This window comes from Nomia melanderi, chromosome 13, assembly GCF_051020985.1.
Source record: "Nomia melanderi isolate GNS246 chromosome 13, iyNomMela1, whole genome shotgun sequence".
Lineage (NCBI taxonomy): Eukaryota > Metazoa > Arthropoda > Insecta > Hymenoptera > Halictidae > Nomia > Nomia melanderi.
In genome coordinates, this window is record NC_135011.1 from 10,549,364 (window position 1) to 10,573,308 (window position 23,945).

The window sequence follows — 23,945 nt, forward strand, 5'->3', positions numbered from 1 at the left end:
AAACGCGAATAAACGCGGCGGGATTAATGGCCCGGGTCCATCACGGTTCGTATAATATTCGCATGCGCGATGAATTATAGGGGCCACGCCGAAGAAGCGCACACTGAAATGCACGCGGAATGGATAAGCGCGCGACACGAACGCTCTATTTGGAGGTGTATTTAAACTTCTGGGTGAGTCGGCCGCTTCCATTCCGGCGCTGGCCCGATTGTGTATCGCATTAATAATTGTCGACTATGCGCACGTGAGGCCGTTGCACCCGGATCTCTGCCGAGCAGTTCTCATTTGTCATAGGACGACGCTGAAGAACCTTCTGTTACATTAAAGATTCAGTAACTCTTGGCCGGTTACCTGACGCATTACGACGTAGACGCTAATTACCATTTGCAGCTTGTTTTTTTCTTTGACCTTGCGAATAATTCTTTACTTCGAGGGAAATCGTAGGTTCATTACCGAACGGGAACCATGGTTTAGGGTTGAGTTGTCTACTGTGTCAAATAAAACTATTTATTTAGAAATATTATCATCCCATAAATAATGCAGTGTTTACATTTCTTTTCTTTTTAGAAATAAAGATAAACTAAACTGTTTATAATTTAAAATGTATTTTCCTTCAATATCTGTAAATAGTTTATGTATACGTCATAATTATTTTGAAAACGTTTTGGTTATCTTTATTCTTAGAAATAAAAGAAAGATAAAAAATTGTATTATTGATGGCCTGTCCCAAAATAACTTGCTGCGAAAGATTTGGGAAATCATCATTTCTAGCGCTATCAGTTGTTTGAAGATACTGAAAATAATGTTTTGTTACAATTTTTATAGGGATTGTATATCAATCGTATTAAATGGGCAGTAGTTCTAGTGCCAACATCTTGGTTCCAATTCTCATTGTGCGCCATCTGCAATACTTCAGTTTGGATCCAATGAAAATAACAATTTAACGGTAGATTTATTTTGTAATGGAGATTGAATGGTTGTAATTAAAAAAAGAATGCAAGGTGAAGTGAGTAAGTAAGAACGTTTACTGGCTTTTTTTAAATATAATATGAGTAAAATTTGAATAACTAACATGTGCCAATCTACTAAAAGTGAATATCAACCCTTTGACATAGGTGTTGTCCACTGAGTGATAGGATAAACTTAAATAACATATTATAATTTGGTAAAAATCATAACAGGCTTATTAGCACTAGGTTTACAGACATTTATTGTACAATTTATTCTATTGTTCCTAGAAAAGTTGATGTTCGTTCATTTGGATCTTGGAAACTAGGAATTTAAAAACACGCAATTAAGATACATATGCGAGCAACTGCATCAATCAAAATTAATATAAACATTTGTGGGTATGGATGGTTGAGCGTGCCTGTGGGTGGCCGGTGTTGTTTTGTAACAAGATGGCGCCGGCTTGTTTGGAAATAAGGGTGACTGTTCGTGAAAAAGTGGAGTGCCTGGAGAAGCGCGAAAGAAGAGTGTTTGTGACCGAGCAACTGGGACCGTGAGAATAAAGCGTGTAGATATATATGTACATGACCGCGTGAATTTTGATTATAGACGAAAGGTTAGGGTGGGAGTGGGAAGGGTGTAAGAGTAAGAAAGAAAGAGCGAATAGAGTGTGCTTTAACCACTTGCCATATGATTTATTTTTCAATTATGATCGATACAACAGCTTTGTCAGTTATAATTTGTTGAAATAAGATAAAAATTCTGTGCATATTCTACGTCTATGTTTGCCCTAGAATATAATAATTGACGATAGAAGATAAATATTTAATTTGGATTCAAAGGAATTGAGTAGTATTTATGTTTGTTAAATTCTATTTAAAATGTTTACCACGGGTCTCACACGTTGTTGTAAGACAAGGGGTTAAAAGCAAGTGCGTAGTGATAGTGCTTTGTGTGCTCTCTGTTGTAGAATTAGTTAATAAATTTCTGTTCTTATTAACTTTGCGTGTTTTGAATATTTTCTATCACCAACAACATCAAATTTCTTACACATTTATCAAATAATGTTTATAAAATTCAATGTAAACGTACAGAATGAAACTTCAAAGCGTTTTTAACTCATATGTAAGTATACTCTTGCCTCATTTTCAGGGAAAGTGCAGATTGGTTGACGTTTTGTACAATTTCGTGACAAAATGAAAAATTACATGCGATTTATAATTTACTTCTTCTTTCATTTACTTATTGTATTATTTATAATGCAGTTATTTTTGCGGTATCATTGCCTTCCATATTACATTGATTTTCTCCAGGCCGACTTGATTTGCTTTTTCGTAGTTTGGTGCCGTTTTCTTCATCTTCGCCATCCATCTGGTAATATTCGGAAATTTGCTAAACTGGTCGTACGCCACGGCCTGTTTAAAAATCGAGAGCACAAAATTAAAATTAAAAAGTTGTTTATATTAAATTATGGTAAATTAAATTGTACAATTAAGGTGACCATTTTTTAAGAAGTTTTCAGGATCAATTTCATGTCGTTATACTATGTAGTGCATATTTGGTTTATCTTCCAATATGTTTATATACAATACTTATTTATCATAATATAAATATTGAAATGAAAAACGAGGTTATAAAGTAGCATAACCTAATAGAAATTTTATGCAGTGTGTCCATATTATATAAAATGTATAGTAAGGATATGATTAGAATAACAAAATAATTAAGCCTTTAAAGACGGATTTTTTTTAAGGAAAATAAAAGAGGGAGGCTACATTTCTAATACTTCAGTTGATGAATTTACTCAAAATGATAGGATAAAACAAAAAAAATACAGCCTGGGACATATATGTTCCAATTGGCTGGTGTACTGGGACATATATGTTTCAGTCAAGTTTAAATTAAATGCAAACATATATGTCCCAGTAGTCTCGAAAGAGTAAAACAAACTTCTACAAGTTTATACTCGATGTGACCTCCTTTTTCAAATACAGATTAATTTCTGTTGCAACAATCTTTCCCAAGGTTAAATTTAACATAGTGAAACATTAGTTTATTACTTATCTGCAAGATTTGTATTTCATCAGTAGTTCATAGCTGACTATGCATTTATAGCCCGTATACAAATTTATGGAAAATTATAAAGTATAAATGATAGTCAAATTTAATGAAGATTAACTTTATTTTTATTTTATTAAAATACTGTATAAGGAAAATTGAATTTCAATGTCAGTATTTTTTTTATCGTCTATTTGAAAATATGCAACATCTGTATAAACTTGTACAAATTGGTACAAAGATAACGCTCATTCGTATATAGTCATGACAAATAGTCATAAGATAAATGGCAAGTAAATTATGTGAAATTCTATGGTTATTTAGCGAGTAATTGGTGTTAAAGATTCCCGTAGGACAATTTACGTAGAAATTTAACCCTTGGAGTGCTAAGGAGCGATTTATCGCACCTTTATGTACTTGCGAAAAGTTTTGTTTGATTTTATTAGTAATAAAGGAAGACTAATATGTTTTTAGTATTGTGTAAAAATTGTATGAACTTTAGAACTATACATTTTTGTTTATAATCGTGCATCTTTGTTTAAAACTATCTGGCATTTCTCCAATATGTATGAAAATTTCTCCTGGCATACAAAGGGTTAAATAAATACTAATCCAGACCTAACACAAATGACTGATCAATGTGACCTTCCGTTAGGAAATAAAGATGTACCGATTTTGGTAATGCTTCTGTAAATAAGAATATAATGTGCGGTACTACTGGGACTGTAATTCTTATGTTGTAAAAAGAGACATTATATTTATACAATCTTTTCTTACAAATCCATAGAATTAAACAGGTTGAAAAGTGCCAAGGTATTTCAACACTTTATTTACTGGACAATTATTAATAGGTTCTTTAATAACTGTTTTATATAAAAAAAGCAGCTTAATAATTTTTATTGAGTGATAGTCTTAAAGAAAAGTGATTAAATTATATTTACCAAAACGATTTGTTGGATCAGGATTGCAATTGTTATTGCTATTCAAATACTTATTAAGAATTTTACCTCTAGGGTGGTAACGCTGGTCATAAGGGATAAATCAGCGATTGTCATATTCTTTCCCGCAGTAAACTCTTTTCCCTCGAGGAATATTTCGAGGAAGGATAGGGCCGTTCCGATGAGCTCGTGTTTCGCTGGATCAAATGGTGCATTATGTATTAACATGGAAAACTGCAATAAATATATCAATAATGATTACAATTAATTATTCCTTATTTGATCTCTGTCAAAATGTGTTATTGACGGGGGTCAATAAAATTATTGATTACAAATTTGTTACACACTGTTAATATTTACGAGAAAGATGAATGTAATATTGTGAGTCATAATATAATTTTATGATACATAGATTGGCAATGAAATCTGATGAAAAGACGAAGTATAAAAGCATTAACAGTACAATAAAATAATCGAAAATACTGATTTCTGTATTCCATGAAATTGGTTAAGTTACACGAATTTAGGAAAAAAGTCAAGTAAATACGAAGCTTACTCATGTATATCAATAAACATATCAGTTATGTCACGTTTTACAATCTTGTTATTACTTTTTAATAAAACAATTAATGAACTTCAGATATACGTTATTTTGTTTTGTTTTTAGACACAGAACACAGTGTTAACCCCTTGCCCTATAATTTCGTGTCAGACTCGTAAAGATTTCAAATAGAATGTAACAAACATTAATATTATTTAATCTGTTTGAATTCAAACTATGTATTATTCCTTTGTTATCACAGTTCAGGAAGAAATCATAGGGCAAAGGGTTAAACGCATAAAGACTTTTTCTTTATCTCTCATAACTTTGTATTTCAATGATGACAAGACAACTAGATAACGTAAAACGTATGCGTACTTTGTATCGCGGTAATAAATTATTCAATAAAAGGGTAACTTACGTAACAGTCTGCAACGGCTCTGGACAAGGTGCAAGCATCGAAGAACAGTCTTTGATTAACGAGAGTGCGTTTCTTGAGATCCTTCGGGTATAATGAGTCATACCTGCCGTACTGGTCCACTAGGTACATCATAATAGCACGGCTACAAAAGAATGAATGAACCATGCAATATTCATCTGCCTTCACCACAGTGTCGCGGATTTCTGACGCAATAATGTCTCCATTGGGCTGCGACAAGATCATTAAAGAGGGAATGTTTCTATGGAATGTTAGCTAGAATATGCATATTATAGAATATTAGTTCGATACAACCAATTTCGCGAGTGGAAGAATATCTTCGCAATAATTGTTTAATTTCAGCTTTTCAGAAATTGCATGTTTTTTAGACTTAAAACTAGGATTACAGAAACTTACGATCTACGATACAAATTTTTATCATTAATAATTTATTAGAAAAAAAATAAAATTTGATATTTATTCTATGTACACTATGAAGGTTAACAATTGGCAGCAGAAAAATAGTGTTTAATTTGAATTGAGCAAAATTGAATATTTTAATTTCTCTACATCAGTTTTAAGTCTTCGTCACGTGTCTGACACGATATTGTAAGAGGTTAACACTTAACACTCTAACCGGCAATACTATTGTCAAACACAAGTTATATGAATTCAACCTTTAAATCTTTTGTGACGAAAGTAATGTTGACGAGTATTACTGATATTCAATAAAGTGTATAATAGCTGCAGTTAGGTAATGTTCTGTAGTGATTCTTCTGTAACTCTTTCCTATTGGTACGCATCAAGTATTCATGCGATTGAGAGCAAGTTCACACGACCCTATTGATTTCAATAGATATTATTAAGTGTAAGTTATACGAGGATTGCTTATTTGTCAACATTGTCACGTCAGTACACATTAAGAATGTTTTTATCGTATTTCAATGGACGTTGATTTTTTACTGTTATAACCAATTCCACAAAACAAAAACAAAATTAACAACGTTCGTATCGAACATTCAACGTATTTTGTATTTTTGTTCGATGAATATATACAATTATTCACTACTGTGTTGATATATTATTTCAATCGATTTAGTTCGTTGATTTTGTCTTCACAAATAATCTGTTATTAGAGTAGTAAGTTAGTCATATCTGTCATGCGAATAATTGCTTATATTATTGATCCAATACATTTCATCAGCAAAGTACTGAGGGGTTAAAATAATTGATCCCATTTGGTAATTGTATTATCAGTGATTGGACTGGTATACACATTTCAATACAGAAAATTTATGAAAATTTATTTTCTTGTCTATCGTTAAAAATTCATATATTTATATCAGTGTTCCTTCGTATAAATTACCTATATAAAACAGTTTTTACTTATCTGTATTACGCAAATGACTTCTGCATACGGAAATAAATGTTAGCGTTAAGATATCTTTACCTTTCCCATAAGTGGAAACCATCGTCGTCGATTGTTGGAATCAGGTGCTGAGGGTTCATCTGTAGGAAGAAGAATGTTAAATGCACCCTACTGTGACTGTATAGTAGAACACGCAATAAAATTTAATGATTAGAAAATTATTGAAAAATAATGATAAAAGTGAGATTATTCATAAAAAAATAATACAAGCAGAGAAAGAAGATGAATTATGTAGTAATAAAAAAGGAAATTAAACGCGAGATTCGTAAACGTGAAATCACTATAACGCGGTATTTTTTAATCGCATTATACAATGAACGTTGGATAATTGCAATACTGATCAGGACCAAAATATTGTAATCATGAAGAAGTACAACGCGTGTGAAGGAAAAAGAAAGACTGACAGTCGAAGCGTTCGGCAACATTAAAGGCTCGCGGTGAGCTTGAGATCTTTAACTCCAAAATCAAACTTTTTTATTTTTGACTTCTGATAAATGAAACTTTCATCATTATGTTTCTAATTAAAATGACACAAATGCGACAGAATTACGATTGTAATTTATATAATTTTATTTAGTTATAGAATTTTATAATTTTATTAATATAAAATTTATTACAATTTTATTGATATAAAAACTTATATAATAAGTGATTGGGTCATGTTACACCATTCGGTATCGTGAGCTATGGTATGTCAAAAGGAGCCTATTAGTGATGTCGCGGGAATTCTTACTTTACATGTACTTAAATTATTAAGACGTTTTTGCGAAAGATTTTCAATTCAATTTGTGTATTTACACAGGTACACGACTAGGTGACCCTTCGACTCTCAAGAAATGTATTGTTCTAATTTTTATAAAAAAGGTAGAAATAAGTCATTCTACTTGCTCGGTAGTTTTAGTGGTAATGTTCACTTGTACGTGGTTCTACTATAGTTTAATTCTTTTCATACCTTCAAAAATTCGGGCTTCAAAGTGTCACCATTTGGAATGAGGATTTCTTTGAAGTTCACTGGAATTCCGAGCGCAGAGATCGTTAAGTATACAGCACGACATGAAGGACTCTTGTCCTCATAATAAAAGTCGATCGGCATTTTGGTTCCTATAATGACAAGTAAAATATTATTTCAAAGTTATTCAACATTAACACGTAGACTGCCACGGCGGTTACCGACGACCGAAGCTACCAAATTACACGAAAACAATCATAATTCGTGAGATAACTAATGTTTAAGAAAAATGTTCAATAACCTAAATACTTAAATAATAGTGTAACGTAAAGACTGTCATACCAGGTAATTGATAATTGTTCCTTTTTATCTTTGTTACGAGAGAATAAATAATATATAACACACTGTAGTTTCCAGTGGCAGTCAACATGTTAACCAGTTAACTGCGCTTGACGTGTATATATATGCATCATCTTAAAGTTTAAACTAATTCTTTCAACGATAAATTCTTTATTTTTCAGATAAACATGTAATCCTTCTTTATTTTGCTTTGATTTTTCATTAAAATATACCATAGGTGCATTGGTCCTGCGTTTGAAGAGTACGTACTTCATTTTCTGATTTTATTACGCGCAAAACGAGAGATTTTTCAAACTAAGTTCCACAGTTAACAGGTTGTTACTACAAATACATACAGGTGCATTTTCATCATGGTACTGCGACTACAGAGGTGTCTAACTTATGTACTCTCCCTATACTACTAACTCGGAAACAGCGTTCTCTCACTGCTTCTACTTAAGGAGCTGCCCGAGATTGTGTATGTGAGCAGTTCTATGTAATATTCAATAGAAACAAGTAAAAGTACTTAAGTGCGTAGTGGGTAATTTGTCGTAAGGGAGTGTCACTAGAGTGACAGTGGGAACCTAGTTAGACTATCATCGAAGCAATTAACCAGTTAACTGTGAAATTTAGTTTGAAAAGTCTCTCATTGTGCGCGCAATGAAGTCAAGCAATGAAGTATGTGCTCGTCCAACGCAATGCACATGCACTACTAACATATTCTAATGAAAAGTTAAAACAAAACGAAGAAAAATCACGTGAGTATCTGAAAAAATAACTAATTCATCGTTGAAAAGATTAGTGTCATTTCAAGTTTTAAGACGATACGTATATTCGTCAAACGCAGTTGACTGGTTAAGCATGAAAACAAGTGAATCGAAATTATAGATATTAATATGAGATGGAGAAAGTACAGACTGGTTTTTCTAAAATTGCACTGTAAACCCATGTATTTTAGATTGTTTTATCAATATTTGACATTGTTGGTATCAAACGCATTGCGCAGGTATTACTGTTTAACCCTTTTCTCTATGATTTCTTTCTTAATTATGGTCGATACAGCTACATCATTAATGATTTACTGAAGAAAAGAGAAAAATTCTAGAGATATTCTTCGTCTATATTTGTCTATATTTTCGTCTATATTTTTAAAATTTCGCTGATATTATAATAAAAAAACCAGTAAATGCTCTTGCCCAATTTACGAATTTACCCACTTCATCTTACATTCTTTTTTTAATTGCAACGATTCAGTCTCCATTACAGAATAAATCTATCGTTACATTCTTCTTATCATTGGATTCAAACTGAAACATTGCAGATGGCGCACAATGAGAAGTGGAACCAAGACATAAACAATACAGTACAACTGAGTAAACTGAGAGAAGTAGAAACAATTCTATATTTTCTTGGTACTTAATCATCAATAAGAATGATTCTGTGCTCTCATTATCTCATAACAAAGGAATGCGATGCATCGTTTGCATTCAAATGTCTAGATCTAAGAACGAGGCTCTCAAAAGTGAAACAAAAGATACGAGACGAACTTTATCTCAAACTTTTAAGACACGTTTGAAATGTAAATTATAGAATAAGACACAAACTGTATTCGAAACTGTTCAGTTACGTTCGCGATAAAACGAAGTATTTTCATAAATAAACGTTATTTAATTACTTCATTGTTACAACTGGATGCCTATTTAACAAATTATGTCGAAGAAGTGAATATTTTTAAACAGATCAATTTTATCTTATTCAAAACACAAATCGATATTAAACAAAGAAATGTTATCGATTATAAAACAAATAATAAATGTTTCGAAATTTACCGGCGTTTTGAATATTTCGAACAATTCGCGTGCAGTTTCAATTGGTTCCCATTTGTAATACTTTGTGTATTCCACAAACTTCACACAAAAGCTTGACCTTATCAACATCGTTGTCGCAGTTGCTTATTGAAAAACATATCAATCAAGCTATATGCGACAAAAAGGAGCGAACCGTTCTTAATTAGTGAAACAACATATTGGAAGAAATAAAGCGCGCGTGTCGATTGATTCTGGCAGGGAATTCGTAACACAGAACCGTGGAATACTAAAAACTGGGACGTAAAAACAGAATGTTTTAGTGCGGGTTGACGGGGCACGTTTGAAAGAAAAACAAGTATACGTACTGTTTCTATTTATGCAATGTAATAATCACTAACCGTAAAGAACCTAGTTCCCGAATTTCTTTGCAATTGATACGGGGCATGGTATGTAATTTACTTTTTAAGACTTCATATACATATTAACATTGAAATTTAACATATACGTTAATAGTACACTATTATACTTGACAATCATACAACTGTTGAATATAATTAATATTTATTAACATAATAATTAATTAATTGGAATTAATTGGAATTTAACATTAACCCTACCAGAAACCGATCAAATGGCCAGATCTAAAATCCTGCGTTTCCTTTCGTTCAACTTTATATTAATTCCTATATTATACGATTAATCAGTTTTTCAATGTATGTCTTTCCTGTGGTTTCTGTTTTCACTAAAAAAAATGTATCACTTAACTTGCTCACCTTTATTTTGTAGCCAGTTAGTTGAGCGATCACAATAAAAAGAAACAGCCGGTACGTTTAGTGTTAAAATGTCAAAGCTCTGCAATTTCTTAGGAAGCGTACGATTGAAGTAATTTAGTTTTCTAATGCGAAACTTTAAGAAGCTTAAAGTAAGGTTACTACAGCGGACCAGTGGCAGTGCTTCGTCAAACAGTTTAGAAGATACAGTAATGCCCGCTTAAATTTCACTAAAACCCGTACGGTTTTTCTAAGCCTTATCTCCACCCTTCTCTCACCAGTTAGTTCCTCGAGCACGACAAACTCCCTCTCATTAGGCAGGCGCAGATAACGAATAGAATGAAAAGAAAGGTAACAGACACACATCAGTAGGATACCGCGACTGTAACAAGTAAACGTCCAACAAAGAAAATTCTATTTTCCATAATTTTAATCCCATTTTTATAAGCACCAATGGAATTTTACCGATTTAAAACAAATCATAAAATTAAGTACACGATTTCAAGATCGATAAAACTAGTCCAGTTTGCGTTGTATTTGTACTCATTTTAATCGGGAGAATCTTAGCAATCCATTGGTGTTACATTTATGAAGCTGAAGTGAAAATCACTGAAAATAAAATTTTCTCTCTTGTATGTTTATTTTTCTCAGTCGTGGTACAGCTTTGAAGTATTGACTCCAGACGCCTCGCTGCTCAATGTACTGCATCCAACTGTGCACTGTCCGCGAGAATTTCACTATTGGCATCACTGTATATACAACAACGAGGATTCTCGTTTCACAAGAATTTACGTGTTCCGTGAAAAGAATCGAGGGTAGTTCATTTTTATCGGCGAATCGCTAAATAAGTTCCTTTATTTTCGTAGAAGAAACTTCAATACGTGACCGTGCCGCTTCGTAAAACGCGAATCTATAAAATTGTGGCCTTGCCAGCGCAGCGACCCATTTTTCAAACGACATACACCGGGATTAGACGCAAACGTGTGACTTTCGCGGATCTTCTCGTTTAAATATGGAAATCCTGGGAATCCAAGGAGACCGCAAATCCTTTGATTTAACGCCATTCCGAGTGCGTACGCCACCGGAAATGTAGTTCTAATCACTTGCGGTTACTACCATGGAAACACTGCTACTGAAAATATAGGTTAATTATCGATAGTGGTTTTGAATCGGATTGTGCTACGATTCGGGTGTCTGGCTTTAAAGACAATATGAAAATCAAATATTAAATTGTTTGTGATGCATTGATCGTATCCATGTGTGAGTTACCATGTCTGTAAATTTTTTGGTGATTGTTATAATTTTATAAAAATGTTCGTTTATTAATGAGCATATTGGTATAGACAAATAAATAAACTTTACTTTATCTTTAATTTGTTCAGTTTTAAGAAATTTTCTTAGAATTCTGTTTCTGTACACATTTCGTAAAGGACTAACCAAAAGTGACAAGCCAATTTTGATATTGATAATTGAGGTCGTGAATTTTTAACGTAATCTAAGTGATTTGTTCATGTAATCGTTTTCTGCTTACTCTGATCTATTTAATAATATTCAATAGTGTGGAATATTAGTGTGTGTTCTTTATTTAATGTCAATGCTTCTTTCTAACGAGCTTTCAACATTTAATCTATTGACATTATTAAACAATTTTTTAAAATCACTAATTAATAGCTAGAAATTTCTTAATCAGTTTTTTAATAGAAGTAGATATTATAATTTTGAATCGGCATTTTTCAATAATTTATTAGACGAAGTACTCTGAAGTATTCTGTTGAGCTGTTCATAGAAGCCGCGGCAATAAGCACGCGCTGAACATCGAGCATCATCTTCGACGCGTCCACCCTCGCGTTTTTGTTTCGTTCAGTTGTTATGTACGCGTTCCTTCTCGTAGTCATGTGGTCACATGGTCGACCGTATAATATGTAATCTCGTTTTGTTAAATATATTTTGTCCACTTAACAAATGATTCGTTTATTATAAATCATCGAAGTACATTCATCTTCCCAGTCAGGCATCAAGGTTTATCTCCTCATCATATTCAAGTAAAATGTTTGAGCTAATAATCAGTTTTGATTCTGAAGTATAATAAATATATCTGGAATCTCCTTTGAAATTAAACAGCTGCAGCATGAATACAAACTGTGAAAATGATAGATGATTACATGAACTAGAAAATAAAATTTACTTTTTAAATAATTATTTAATATGTTTGAAAATAAAGAAATATCAGTGTGTTTATGAAAGCGTGACGGATTTTTTCAAGAATAAACTCTTTTTCTTTCGCTATGGTTGAAAAAGGGAGACTTAAATTAAAAAGGAGCTTCGTTAACAGATGCGAAATGACATTAGGAACCTACACGCAAAAGTCCAAGTCAATTAGTCGAATGTTGGAGTTTTCACACTGACTGTAAAGGGAAAAAGTATTTTCGAGAAAAATGCTTTTAATGTTTTTTTAAGTCCTCAAGCAACCTAGACCGTTTCCTATAAAATGTTGTGGCTCTCCTATTTCTTCGAATTTCTACATCAGACTTCCCTTATAATGTTTTAAAAATGTCAATCTACATAAACGTGTAAAAGAAAGTCAAGTTTTTAAAAATTTTCAATCGTTAATGGTGTTTAAAGTTCGTGATTTTATGGAATTGCTTCAAACGAGCTACCATACCGATGAAAACAACTGGTTTCAATTTCTCCATCTTGCAATTACTTACGTAACAAAAGTGTTAAATATCCGAACTTGTTTAAAAAATGAATACTTTTGTTTAGGTAACGCAAACAACATTAACAAAAAAAAAGATTGTATTTCTATAATTTTTATAAGATATATATATACTAATTATATTAAAAATTTGAATGATAATACTGCAAAGCACGTACTTCATATTGCAGTTGTTATAGTATAACTTTACATGGTAATTCGTCGTTCGATGATTTTTCTCTCTTTCAAGATTCTACTGTAATGAGTTACTTGTTATCAACGAAGAATATATGATCACATTCTCTGTCTCCAAAGGCTATGGCCGAATGTCAATGTCACTTACACCTGACTCTTGATTCACGCAGATTTTTCTTTCAATACTTTCATTGTAAATATTAATTATTTTCTTATGAACTATTGCAGATGTGTTTTACATATAACGAAAAGAATAACGTTGCATAAATTAAGTGATGGAAAAGTAAACAAGTTGAACGATACATTCTTCTTTGTGGAGACAAAAACAAATGGGAAGACAAAATTGGAAAAACTGATTAATCGGACAATGCAGGAATTAATTGGATAAAAAGTTAATTGAACGAAAGAAAAGCAGGATTATAAACCAAATTTTAAAACCCGTCATTCGACCGATCGCGGTACGTTTAATATTAATATAAATTAATAATTATTAATAAAAATTAATGCAAATTAATACAAATTGATATTTAATGTTAATATTGAATTTTAAATTTTATAATTATGCTTTGTTTAATCAAATGACAATTGAAAGTCGCCTCTCGAGTAAAAGGGGTCGAAGATCATATAAGTCTAGTGAACTTTAAAGAAATCATACAATTTTTTACCTTGTTACACAAGAGTTATTGGAATTTTTACTCGTGTCAGCCGAGACTCTGTGTAACTCAAATATCGTGTTATCTGAGGGTTGCCTGTATATATTTTGTAATAAAAATTCTCTTATCCTATAAAGGTTCGTTATTGGTTTTGCGAGGTTCCTGTTTATAGAGTTCAGATAAAGATATTACTTTCCTAAATCAATTTCGTGCATTTTTCTGAGGAAAACGTTTTCGTTTTTCATCTTTCTCCAGTAACTCACGGCTCTTGTTTTATGCTCCAACTCAATAACGCTTCCATTTTCTTCAGATATACGGACCTCACTTTGCAGAATACTTTCGTGCTAGCTATCGCATGTCCAATCGTTTCTTTTTTTTACTCGCAAAGATAGTATTGTAATACATACAGCGTATGCATATCTTCAAAGTTGTTACAGTAGTAATTTTCAGTATGAATATTTTATACTATACTTACTGTGCATGACGATAATTCGAATATTTTTATCAAAATCTATGTAAATGATTCTTTAACCTTTCATATAATATTTTAAATTAACCAGTTAGCTGTTGCGACCTCGTTGAAAACTGTGTACTTTATTCTGTACATGTACGTGTCCATGCTTACAAATAATTTTTTCAAACATCATCATTGAAGTAACGGATACCTATAAAATTAGATTAAAAAAATTTGATTGTATCGTTCTTCTTTATTTTATAGAAAAAGAGTATTCGACTTTCATAAAACAATTCAAATATTTTACAAATTTCAAAGGTCATTATCAATTTTAAACAAACATAAATATAAATATCACGTTGAACCAAATCAAACAACGGTAATAATGAAAATTTACTTCCTCCGGACAAAAGCAGTTGAGCAATAAATATAATTGAAATATCATTTTAATTATCTATCTCCACAAAAGGGAATTCCTGTTTCCTCTCTTGCACGATATGCATTTTAAAGATGAAATAATAAATAAAATTGAAAATCACGCTCTACGAAAGCAAGAGGCAGGAAAAATGGTCGATGGATTCGCAGCACCAGGATACAAAAAGTAATCCGAATTCATGATACAGATGGAAGAGAAAATTTGTGCGGTTCACTCTCTGCGTTGCAAAAGTTCTCGAGCGAGCGTTCTCAATTTCCCCTGTAAAAACATTATCTTCCCCTCGATGATTCCTCGAGGGCGATCCACGGAGCCGGGTCCTCTAAATGGACTGTGGGTTAATTAAATTCAGGAACGGAGAATGCCGTAGACCGGCGGACAGGAATTCCGGGAACGGAAGTAACGGGTTTTTCAAGCCGCGGTCGAGCTGGTTGCAGGGAACCGGCACCAGATTCTGCTGCATCATCGCCGAACAACGACAGAGGAATTACTGTTCCTTGCGTAATTCTTAGAACAATCGTTCTATACGCATACAAACACGCATTAACCTTGCTGCGCTTTGTAATTTATTTACGCATCTGGAAGATTATATAAAAAAATGTTTTATTTATACATTTTAAAGGCAGTAGAATCTTGATAATTCGAAACATTATAATTTAAACCTCGATAACTGTAAGCTTGATAATTTGAATCTTGATTATGTGAACCTCGATAAGTCAGACTTGAATAACTTGAACTTCGATGACTTGAGTCTCGATAATTCGAACCTTGATAACATGAATCCCGATAATTCGAATTTCGATGATGCGAGAAATTTCTGTTTGCAGACATGTATGTCTGTTTTCACCTATAGTGTATAAGTTATTAATCTGTTAAAGTAATTAACTTTACGAAACAAATGGTAGAGAGAATTGATAATATAATAGGCATGAGTTAAGTACTAATCAAGTGGCTTGGCATAAAAATGTGATAGCATCTCAGCAGCTAGGTTAAACGCTTTTGGCTTGCAAACTGCATGGTAATGCAATATGATCTTTGATAATTAATTTAAGATATTAGTTGCTTATATTAGGTTTAAAACAAAGGTACATTCTAAAACAGTATCGAAAAATGAACGTATACACTATACATTTAATGAGGGTTATATATATGCCTTCTTTTTTGTATATGTACAAAAAATTTAAAGAAAATATCAAGATAAAAGCGCACACTGTCGTTTTTACAGTCTATCCTCTTGAATAAGTAATTATCTACGAGAAAAATATTTGAATGAGACACTGTACAATTTTCCGTCCGGGCTGGTGCACCTTTTTTATACGTTTAACATAACGTCATTGGTGTATGCGGTGTCCTTCATGCTTTTATTCAAATTTCTCGAGAAAGAAAAATGGAAAAAAGAATCCAGACATGTATTTCATAAAATATTCAATGTAGTTATTTTGATATATTGTGATTTGTATTTATCAAAACGATATAAAATTTCATATCATTTTCATAATTATTAGATTGAGTCCAGCAAAGCTATGCTGAGTATCTTTTCATTGAAATTAAAAAATGCTGTTGCATTGAAAGATACTTTTCGAATGTTATCAATAAGTAAATAGTTGTTTCGAAAATTCACTGTGACTTTTAGTGACGAGTGTTTTCCAAACATTTTTATCGAACAAGATACTAATACGGAATTTCGATAAAAGTGTGTTATGTCACATTAAATTAACTGATAATATACTTTCCGTTTTATACATTTTGTATAATTCATACGTTTTGTGTATTCCATTTAAACGCAGGAACTATAAATAAATAAATAAATTGGTAAATATGATGGATTAACTCCAAATTTATGACTCTATTAATTCTTACTTTAATTTTAATCTATAAATTTTCAAGAAGTCATTTTTTCAACTGGGAGTACATTCTGATTAATTAGTGATTCTGTTTTGTCGTTGAACAGTTAAACTATATTGTTGGAAAATACAAAACTGATTGGGAACTTTCCATTTGTAGTGTATGAACATAGGTGCAGTAAAAATATGCAGTAAACCGAGTATTTTAATCAAAGGATCTTTTCGAATGACTCATGTAGTGATTCAACGTTGAAATATAAAAACAAAAGGTTACTAAGTCTACTAAACCCATTTCTCCATTCGTTTTTCAAAACTAAATAAAGCTAAATAAAGGGTCTAACTGTGTCTCTTTTATCCAGATTTATTATTGGTGTTTTGCTCGTTGCTTTCAAAACGTTAAGGATAATCTATCGGATTTTATGTTAGTGGAATAACACTGGCATCATATTGACTGCCTGAGATGAATAATTAATGAAGAAACGAAATATTTTAAATAAATATTATATATTTACCGAGGTTGGATAAATAAACAGTAATAGAGTAATGGATTCGTTATTTTATTCTTGTTTCACATATTAACTTTGATGATAAAATCATGCAGTATTGAAGCGTATAAAGTGAGTACTTTCAAAGGTTGCCTACATTTTAAGGTCTTTTGAAATACCTGCTCGTTCGTTAATTGTGTGAAACAGAATAATTTAACTTTAGAGAGGTTATTAATAATTTACTAAAAATCTTTACTGCAAATATTATTTATTTATGTATATTTAACAGCAGTTTGTAAATAACGAAATAAGTGGAAATTAAAAATTAAAGAGTTTAAAGTAAAATTTATTGTTATATTATTATATATTTATTGTTACCATAGATGAAGTTGATAAGTTTTTATAGAAAATTTTATCTAAATTATAAATTTATTAGCATCCATAGTAGGTGTGCATTAGCTTTCCACATTTTCAATTCTTTTTCACTATGCTTCAAATTAAATATTTAGGTTTTCTATAATTATAATGATAAAAGAAACCTGACAATTACAGTTATAAGTGATATTATATAAAAGAAACCTGACAATTACAGTTATAAGTGATATTATATAAAAGAATAATAAATAAGCTGCAGTTATTTATATAAACATCCTAATCTATCAATAGCTTTAGAAAAATTCGTATTAAATCTGCGAGTTATAGTTTCTACTCTAATAATTGCGATAGATACAAAATAATAAGAAATAGTGTAAAATTCTTTACGGTTCATACTTTATTGCTTTTATAATAGCGATCTCGTCGTCCAATGATACTCAATATAAATCTTACTCAATCTATTTGATATGATGTTTCAAGTAGCGTTTTTCAGGCGATTTGTCTCATCCAAGAATCCTCCATAGGCCCGTCTTCTTATGATTTTTAGCGGCTCACATTCTATTTCCTCGTATTTAGGTATCTCCGACTTAATTTTTGTCAACCATTTGATAATATTCTTATACCCACTTAAACTATAGTCCAGTACCTAAGCAAAGTATTTTTTTAAATCGAGAAGTTGAAAAAATATCTGTAATTACTTTAGAATGTAAAACATCGGTGAAAACAAATCACTTGTTTAACACTAAATGTATTAGCTCTTTGTATATACTTATTCCTACTGTAACTACATGGTCAAATAACTGATTACAAAATAAAGGTAAACAAATTAGACGATAAATTCCTCTTGATGGAAACAGAAACGAGGAAACGTAAGAATTGGAAAGACTGATTAATCAGACAATACAGGAATTGATACAAAATCAAATGTATGAAAGAAAACTTTAAATCAAATTTTAACCCTTTGAGTGCTGAATACTCCCAGTCGAAATGTTCCGCGTGGACGGAATATTTTCTTTACCCATCTGAAGATCGATGTTAATTCATACACTTAAGTAAGTTGTAATCCAATTTTAATTTTAATTCCTCACTTCCACCAAATTGGATAATACTAAAAACGCGTATATTAATCACATTTACTGATAATTGTTATCACAGCAGATGTGAGATTAACGAATTAACTGCATTTGACGAGTATACACGTCATTTGAAAACTCTAAATGGTGCTAACGTTTTCAACGCTGGACTATTCGTTTTTTTAGATAAACATGTAATTCTTCTTCGTTTCGCTTTAATTTTCCACTAGAATATATTATAAGTGCATTTGGCCTGCATTTGACGAGTATACACTTCATTAGTTGATTTTATTGCGCGCACAATAAGAAATGTTTTAAACTAAATTCCACATTTAACGGGTTAGAAAGGTCGAAGAACACATATATGTGCTCACAGCACTCAAGGGGTTGAAATCGTTTGGACCAAATCATGTAGACCGTTCGGAATATGTTTAGTAGTAATATTATTTGATTTTTATATGTATATACAGGGTGTGACAAGGTTACTGCGCACAGTTGATAGAGTGTGTACAATTTACTAAACTGAGTAAAACAACCCCAGTGAACATGGGTTCAAAACTTAATAGTTTCCGTCATAAAAATAGGGTTAGTTTTAAAAAAAATGTATGAGAACCGAATGAAGAATACCGAATTACCTCGAAAAATATCAGAGATACGAACAAATATGTCCAACAAAAGTTACAGAGTATGAAATACTCCGACATTCAGACGTTTCCAAATAATAGACATGAAATTTTTCGTGTAAGCCGTTATCAAGATACCAGCATCCTGATATCTTACATTGTCTTTCATTACACTCTGTATAATACATTTACATTTACGTTGCATTAATGGAAAGATAATGTTAACTACCTCAATCATATTAATAGTCACAACGATGGAGAAATCAGCTATTGTCAAATTCTTTCCAGCTACGTGGTCTTGCCCCTCCAAAAATGTATTAAGCAATTCCAAAGCGTTATCTACTTTTTCATCCCTCTCGTCAGTTCTGTCTTTATAAGTATTGTTCCCGATATGTGGAAACTAGAAAATTTCGTAGCATTCTTAATATTAACTCTCAGCACACGAAGTTGAAATTTAGCAAATTGTGCCCTAAGGTTTTCCATGCAAACCTTAATTTGTTTTATATTGTTTTGATTATTTCAAAGACTCTTTTGAAGTTAATGAAAATACTGACAAAACTCGTAAGCTTTATTTGTTTAACACTAGAACTACGGAGCATTTAATATAATTGATATGTAATCCCTATGAAAAATGTAGTAATAGATTATTTGTAGTTTCTTTGGATATTTGTTACAGAATTTAAGTGAAACTATTTATTTTCAAAATCATTTAGAATATACAATGCTTTTAGGATATCAATCATTGTGAAATAAGAAAACCAGAACCAGTCATTTTTATTGGTACGCTGGTTCTAGTGTTAAGATATTTATTTATGGAACCTAAAAAATAAACTGTATTACTGAATAAAAAGAAGATAATTTTAAAAAATTCAGCAATATGTGTGGTTATTAAGTTTTGTTTGTAATTTTCATCACGAGTCTGACACGTAATTATAAGGAGAAGGGTTAAAGTGCTTATTATTCAACGATAATATAAATAGACTTAAGAAATAGTCAACAAAGGCAGGATACAGATAGATTGCATCGAAGAATAATCTCTGATTAATCACTGCTCGCTTCTTCAGATCTTTCGGATACAAGGAATCATCTTTACCGTATTTCTCCATTAGGTATGCCATCATGGGTCGACTGTAAACAAAATTTTTTTAATCATTATTCTCGAGTTATATTTAACTGTCAACATATATTTATCGTGGAAGAAAATTCTTACAATTAATGAAAGAAACTTGACATTTTTGTGAACTATTTGTCTATATACTGTTATAGGCCGAATTCTTTTTTCGTAACTGTAACAAAATTTATGCAGTATGATATTAATAAATATCAACCTATGAGTGCAAAGTAATTAATAATTATTCAATTAAATTAATTAATATTCAATAGTCTTAATAATCTTATTAAAACAAATGTATGTTATACTTTTAAAGTTACAATAACATAGAACGTTTACGCCTGTGTGTATAAAATATCAGGTTGATTAATTATTTAATTTCACTGGTCATTTTCACAAAAAATTCACTAAATCAATGTAACCCAGTATATTGATGACTTTAAAGTTACACTGGCCTATAGAGGATTTAGATATATTTTAACTAATGATTTTCAATAATTTATAATATTATATATATTTATATATATATTTATATATTTATATATAATATTATAAATAACATTTATTTCTATCTCAATTTATTTTCTTTTTGATCTCCCATTGTTCTCATTTTTCTACTGCAGGACATTTATTTTGCAAAGAGACAATAAAAAAGCTACCAAAAAATATGATTCCTTTAAAGTTTGCTGCTGTTTCTTGATGACATTCAACATAGGCTTTGGCGAGCAAAGACAGTTCGCGTCTCGTGAGCAAAACCTAGAGTGAAGCCACGAGCCAAAGTCACAAAAGGGAATGGAGACTGTATTCACAGATCACCGCACCACGAGACTTTTGCTCTTCGAAGTCCACCTGCATGCTATGTTTCACTCTTCTTCTCTGTCGTTTTCCTTTTGCCTTTCATGTTGGACGTCTGTGGTCTAGATCTAATCAGCAGGTACAAACCATAGCTGTAAATATTAAATTAACACCTCTGCTGGCGTTATAAGAGCGTTGTCATCTTTCGTCTGGTAGCACGTGGAAGTAGTGACCATTAACAATTTCTAGACTGCTCGTATATATGCATTTTAATTTCAATTATTGAAATCATTGAAAATTTAAATTATTGCGAACACAATCAATTTTCTCATATTTATTATTCTATATATTATTCTAACTCTGCTGCGTTCTTTGGGCTTTTTTTGACCCAATTACTTTCTCATTTATTTAGCAGCATTTCTACGTGTTTCTATCTATTTTAAAAAATATTTCAAATATATAAATTTATTGACGTGTATGTTGAAAGTAATTATATAATATATCGGAACTATTTATGTATGAAAGTGATATATCTCTGATATGTATTTTTTCGTAAATATCTGCAATGTATAATAATTACAGTAGATGACTTATCAAAATGGGAATTGGTCGTGCACGCTGTCCAGACAGTAATAGTGGACTTGGCGTAACACTTTCACACGCCGAATTAACCTTGTGTGAAATGGATGTGAGGAAAAAAGGGTTCTCCTTTTCTCGTTCGAAAGTGGACTGTATTTGTTGAATATTGAGTGAAAGGAAGTGTATGTGTTTACAAAGTTAAAGTGTGTGTGTTGTCCAGTGAGTACAGTGTGATTGTTATGAACTTATGATGTATGTCTCTCTATATATATAAAAATACTACGATAGGGCGGTGTCCTTAGTGACAAATCAGAAGCTAAAACACTTGGGGTGTTGCTAGTCATGATTTTGACCTACGCCCACATTAGTAGTAGTGGAGGTAGGGGGTACGTTGTCCCTTCTGACCTGCAAAGGTACCGGTGGCTGTGCGCTTGGGGATTTAGGTGGTTGAGCTGCCGCTTTTTAATGACATGCTAGTTTCGACAGCTGGTCATTTATGATACCGGATTTAAGGATTGCAGCTAGCAATAAAATGTTTCCAAAATTTACTTCTTAGTCTAAGCTAAATAAACCGTGCCGGAACAGGAATAAATAAAAAATAATACGCTTAGAAAATAAACAGACATTAAAGTGATTTGATAATGTAACAAGTTTTAAAGTAATTTCCTCCATAGTGAAAAACAATTTTATAATATTATGAATTCGACATAAACTATAATGTACCTAGATACTTTGTTTAGTCTTAGTCTTGCCTCTATGTAATCTTGCTTCGTCAATCCCTTTATAATTACATAATTCATAATTACGTCAGTGCGCTAGTTGACTTCATGTAAACAATATTTTAGTCTTGTTCACGGCATAGGATAGAGGAAAACAAATAGACAGTGGACATTATAAATGCACAGAGTATATAAATTTACAGTATCTTGATAAAATATAAATCCTCATAGTATAGTGCAATTTTTAAAAATAAATCTTTGTTTTTAATCATATTTTCTGTTATATAAATATGTATTACAATTGACTACAAATAATTTATTTTCATAATTGGAAGTCAATTTTGATCGGACTTGATTTAAAAAGAATAATGTAACAATTATTTTAACAGTCCACATATGTATATGAACTCGTTACTTTATGATCTTTTTCCTAATTAAACTCGCAACAATTACCTTATTGGGATTAATACTCCAACAATAAAAGAAATCTATATTTATTCTAGGAATAAATACATGTTAAATTCTCATTTAATCAAACCCATGAAAATAATATTCGTATGTATTTGATTCAATGTGAAGTCTTCACAATATACGAGTTTGATTCTATATTTTAAGACAAGAGGTTAATAAAAAAATACAATTATTGCTTATTGCGTTGTTTTTGTGGATTGATCTGTATATAATATTAAATACATTCAAGCTTAAAGTTAAATTTGCGAGTAATAATTATATTTTTTTTCCAAATCACAGCAATTTTCAGTGATTATACCTTGAGTAATTCCGGCGTAATATGTTCCATTGTCAGAACTGGCAGTTCTTTGTAATTCATGTCAAGACCGATTGTTCTAGCTGTTAAAATAACTGCACGACATGGGGGGCTGGTCGGGTAGAAGTAGAAATCGATCATCTTCGTATATGTTTATAACAATTATTCGTTATCCTGTTAACCGTGGAATTCAGTTTCAAATATTGCTAGTTTTGCACGGAATAAAATAAAAAGTTGAAGTGTTTTAGGTTTCTCTGTTGAACGTTTGAATACTTTGGAAAGTCTTCGTTTGCAAAGGGTTAAAATTATCCTGCTTTAAAACAAAAGAAATCACAACGACATAACAAAATTCCCTTACACTTCGATTTTAATGTTACAGAGCTTAGCAAGTAAACATATTATTAACTAGTAAGTGATTGTCTCGATCAGGAGTGGTAGATAAAATATGAATATTTTATTTCTTAAAAACAAAGGTAATTCTTATAATACGTAAGTACAAAATATGTAGTTTTTAATATGTTAAAACTGAAAACACGAGAATAGCTTGGCGTTCTATTGTCAACTGACTAGTAAATATAAATTTTTTCACGTATATCTGAACAATTCAAGGATTGATAAACATAGTGTACTTATTGGACCTTGAGTTTTTTTATTAACGCACAGGTAGTCTGGAACATGCTTTTTTGTTTCGAGGAAATGAATGACAGTCAATAACTGAACTATCGATAAATTGAACCGATGTTTATGTATATTTTTATAGAAAAAAAAGTATAGAAATTTCAGAAATATATTTTTCATTTTGCACATTTTTTATGCTACATACATTTTGCATAATTTTTTAAATTGATTTAATGAGGAGTTTCTTTAAGATGGACGACTTGTATACAAATTTATGTAAATTTATATATCCATATTATTATGGTACGTTGTCGAACAGTTTTCATCAT

The 23,945-nt window shown here is 31.4% G+C and overlaps 2 protein-coding genes across 4 annotated transcripts; both read right to left on the bottom strand.

The window, feature by feature from the left end:
* Nucleotides 1-1,420: 1,420 nt before the first annotated feature.
* On the bottom strand, nucleotides 1,421-10,907 carry LOC116425628 (glutathione S-transferase 1-like). Of its 3 annotated transcripts, none has more exons than XM_076373413.1 (7): nucleotides 10,664-10,907; nucleotides 10,477-10,580; nucleotides 7,285-7,433; nucleotides 6,354-6,412; nucleotides 4,907-5,048; nucleotides 4,014-4,178; nucleotides 1,421-2,363 (listed from the first exon to the last, which is right to left on the bottom strand). In XM_076373413.1, the coding sequence occupies exons 2-7, from the start codon at nucleotides 10,562-10,564 to the stop codon at nucleotides 2,214-2,216; spliced, it is 753 nt and encodes a 250-aa protein (XP_076229528.1). In that variant the 5' UTR covers nucleotides 10,565-10,580; nucleotides 10,664-10,907; the 3' UTR covers nucleotides 1,421-2,213. The 3 variants fall into 3 exon arrangements, with proteins under 3 accessions (XP_076229528.1, XP_031829454.2, XP_076229529.1); XM_031973594.2 differs by having other exon boundaries at nucleotides 10,783-10,902; XM_076373414.1 differs by lacking the exon at nucleotides 10,664-10,907 and having other exon boundaries at nucleotides 1,422-2,363; nucleotides 10,202-10,538.
* An 8,203-nt stretch (nucleotides 10,908-19,110) lies between these two features.
* LOC116425627 (glutathione S-transferase D1-like) lies at nucleotides 19,111-23,830 on the bottom strand (the record flags this gene model as incomplete). Its single annotated transcript, XM_076373368.1, has 6 exons — nucleotides 23,822-23,830; nucleotides 23,002-23,139; nucleotides 22,237-22,292; nucleotides 19,944-20,156; nucleotides 19,583-19,616; nucleotides 19,111-19,428 (listed from the first exon to the last, which is right to left on the bottom strand). Coding segments are annotated over exons 1-6 (768 nt in total), but the record flags the coding sequence as incomplete, so codon positions are not given.
* Between the last annotated feature and the right edge of the window lie 115 nt (nucleotides 23,831-23,945).

Bases quoted from the DNA above. Each gene is read 5' to 3' on its own strand.
- LOC116425628 (XM_076373413.1), bottom strand. From the start codon at position 10,564: ATGTGTGTCTGTTACCTTTCTTTTCATTCTATTCGTTATCTGCGCCTG. The intron at 7,434-10,476 runs GTGAGAGAAGGG...TTGTCATTATAG, and splicing joins CGTGCTCGAGGAACTAACTG to GAACCAAAATGCCGATCGAC. The intron at 4,179-4,906 runs GTAAGTTACCCT...TATTTATTGCAG, and splicing joins GAGCCGTTGCAGACTGTTAC to TTTTCCATGTTAATACATAA.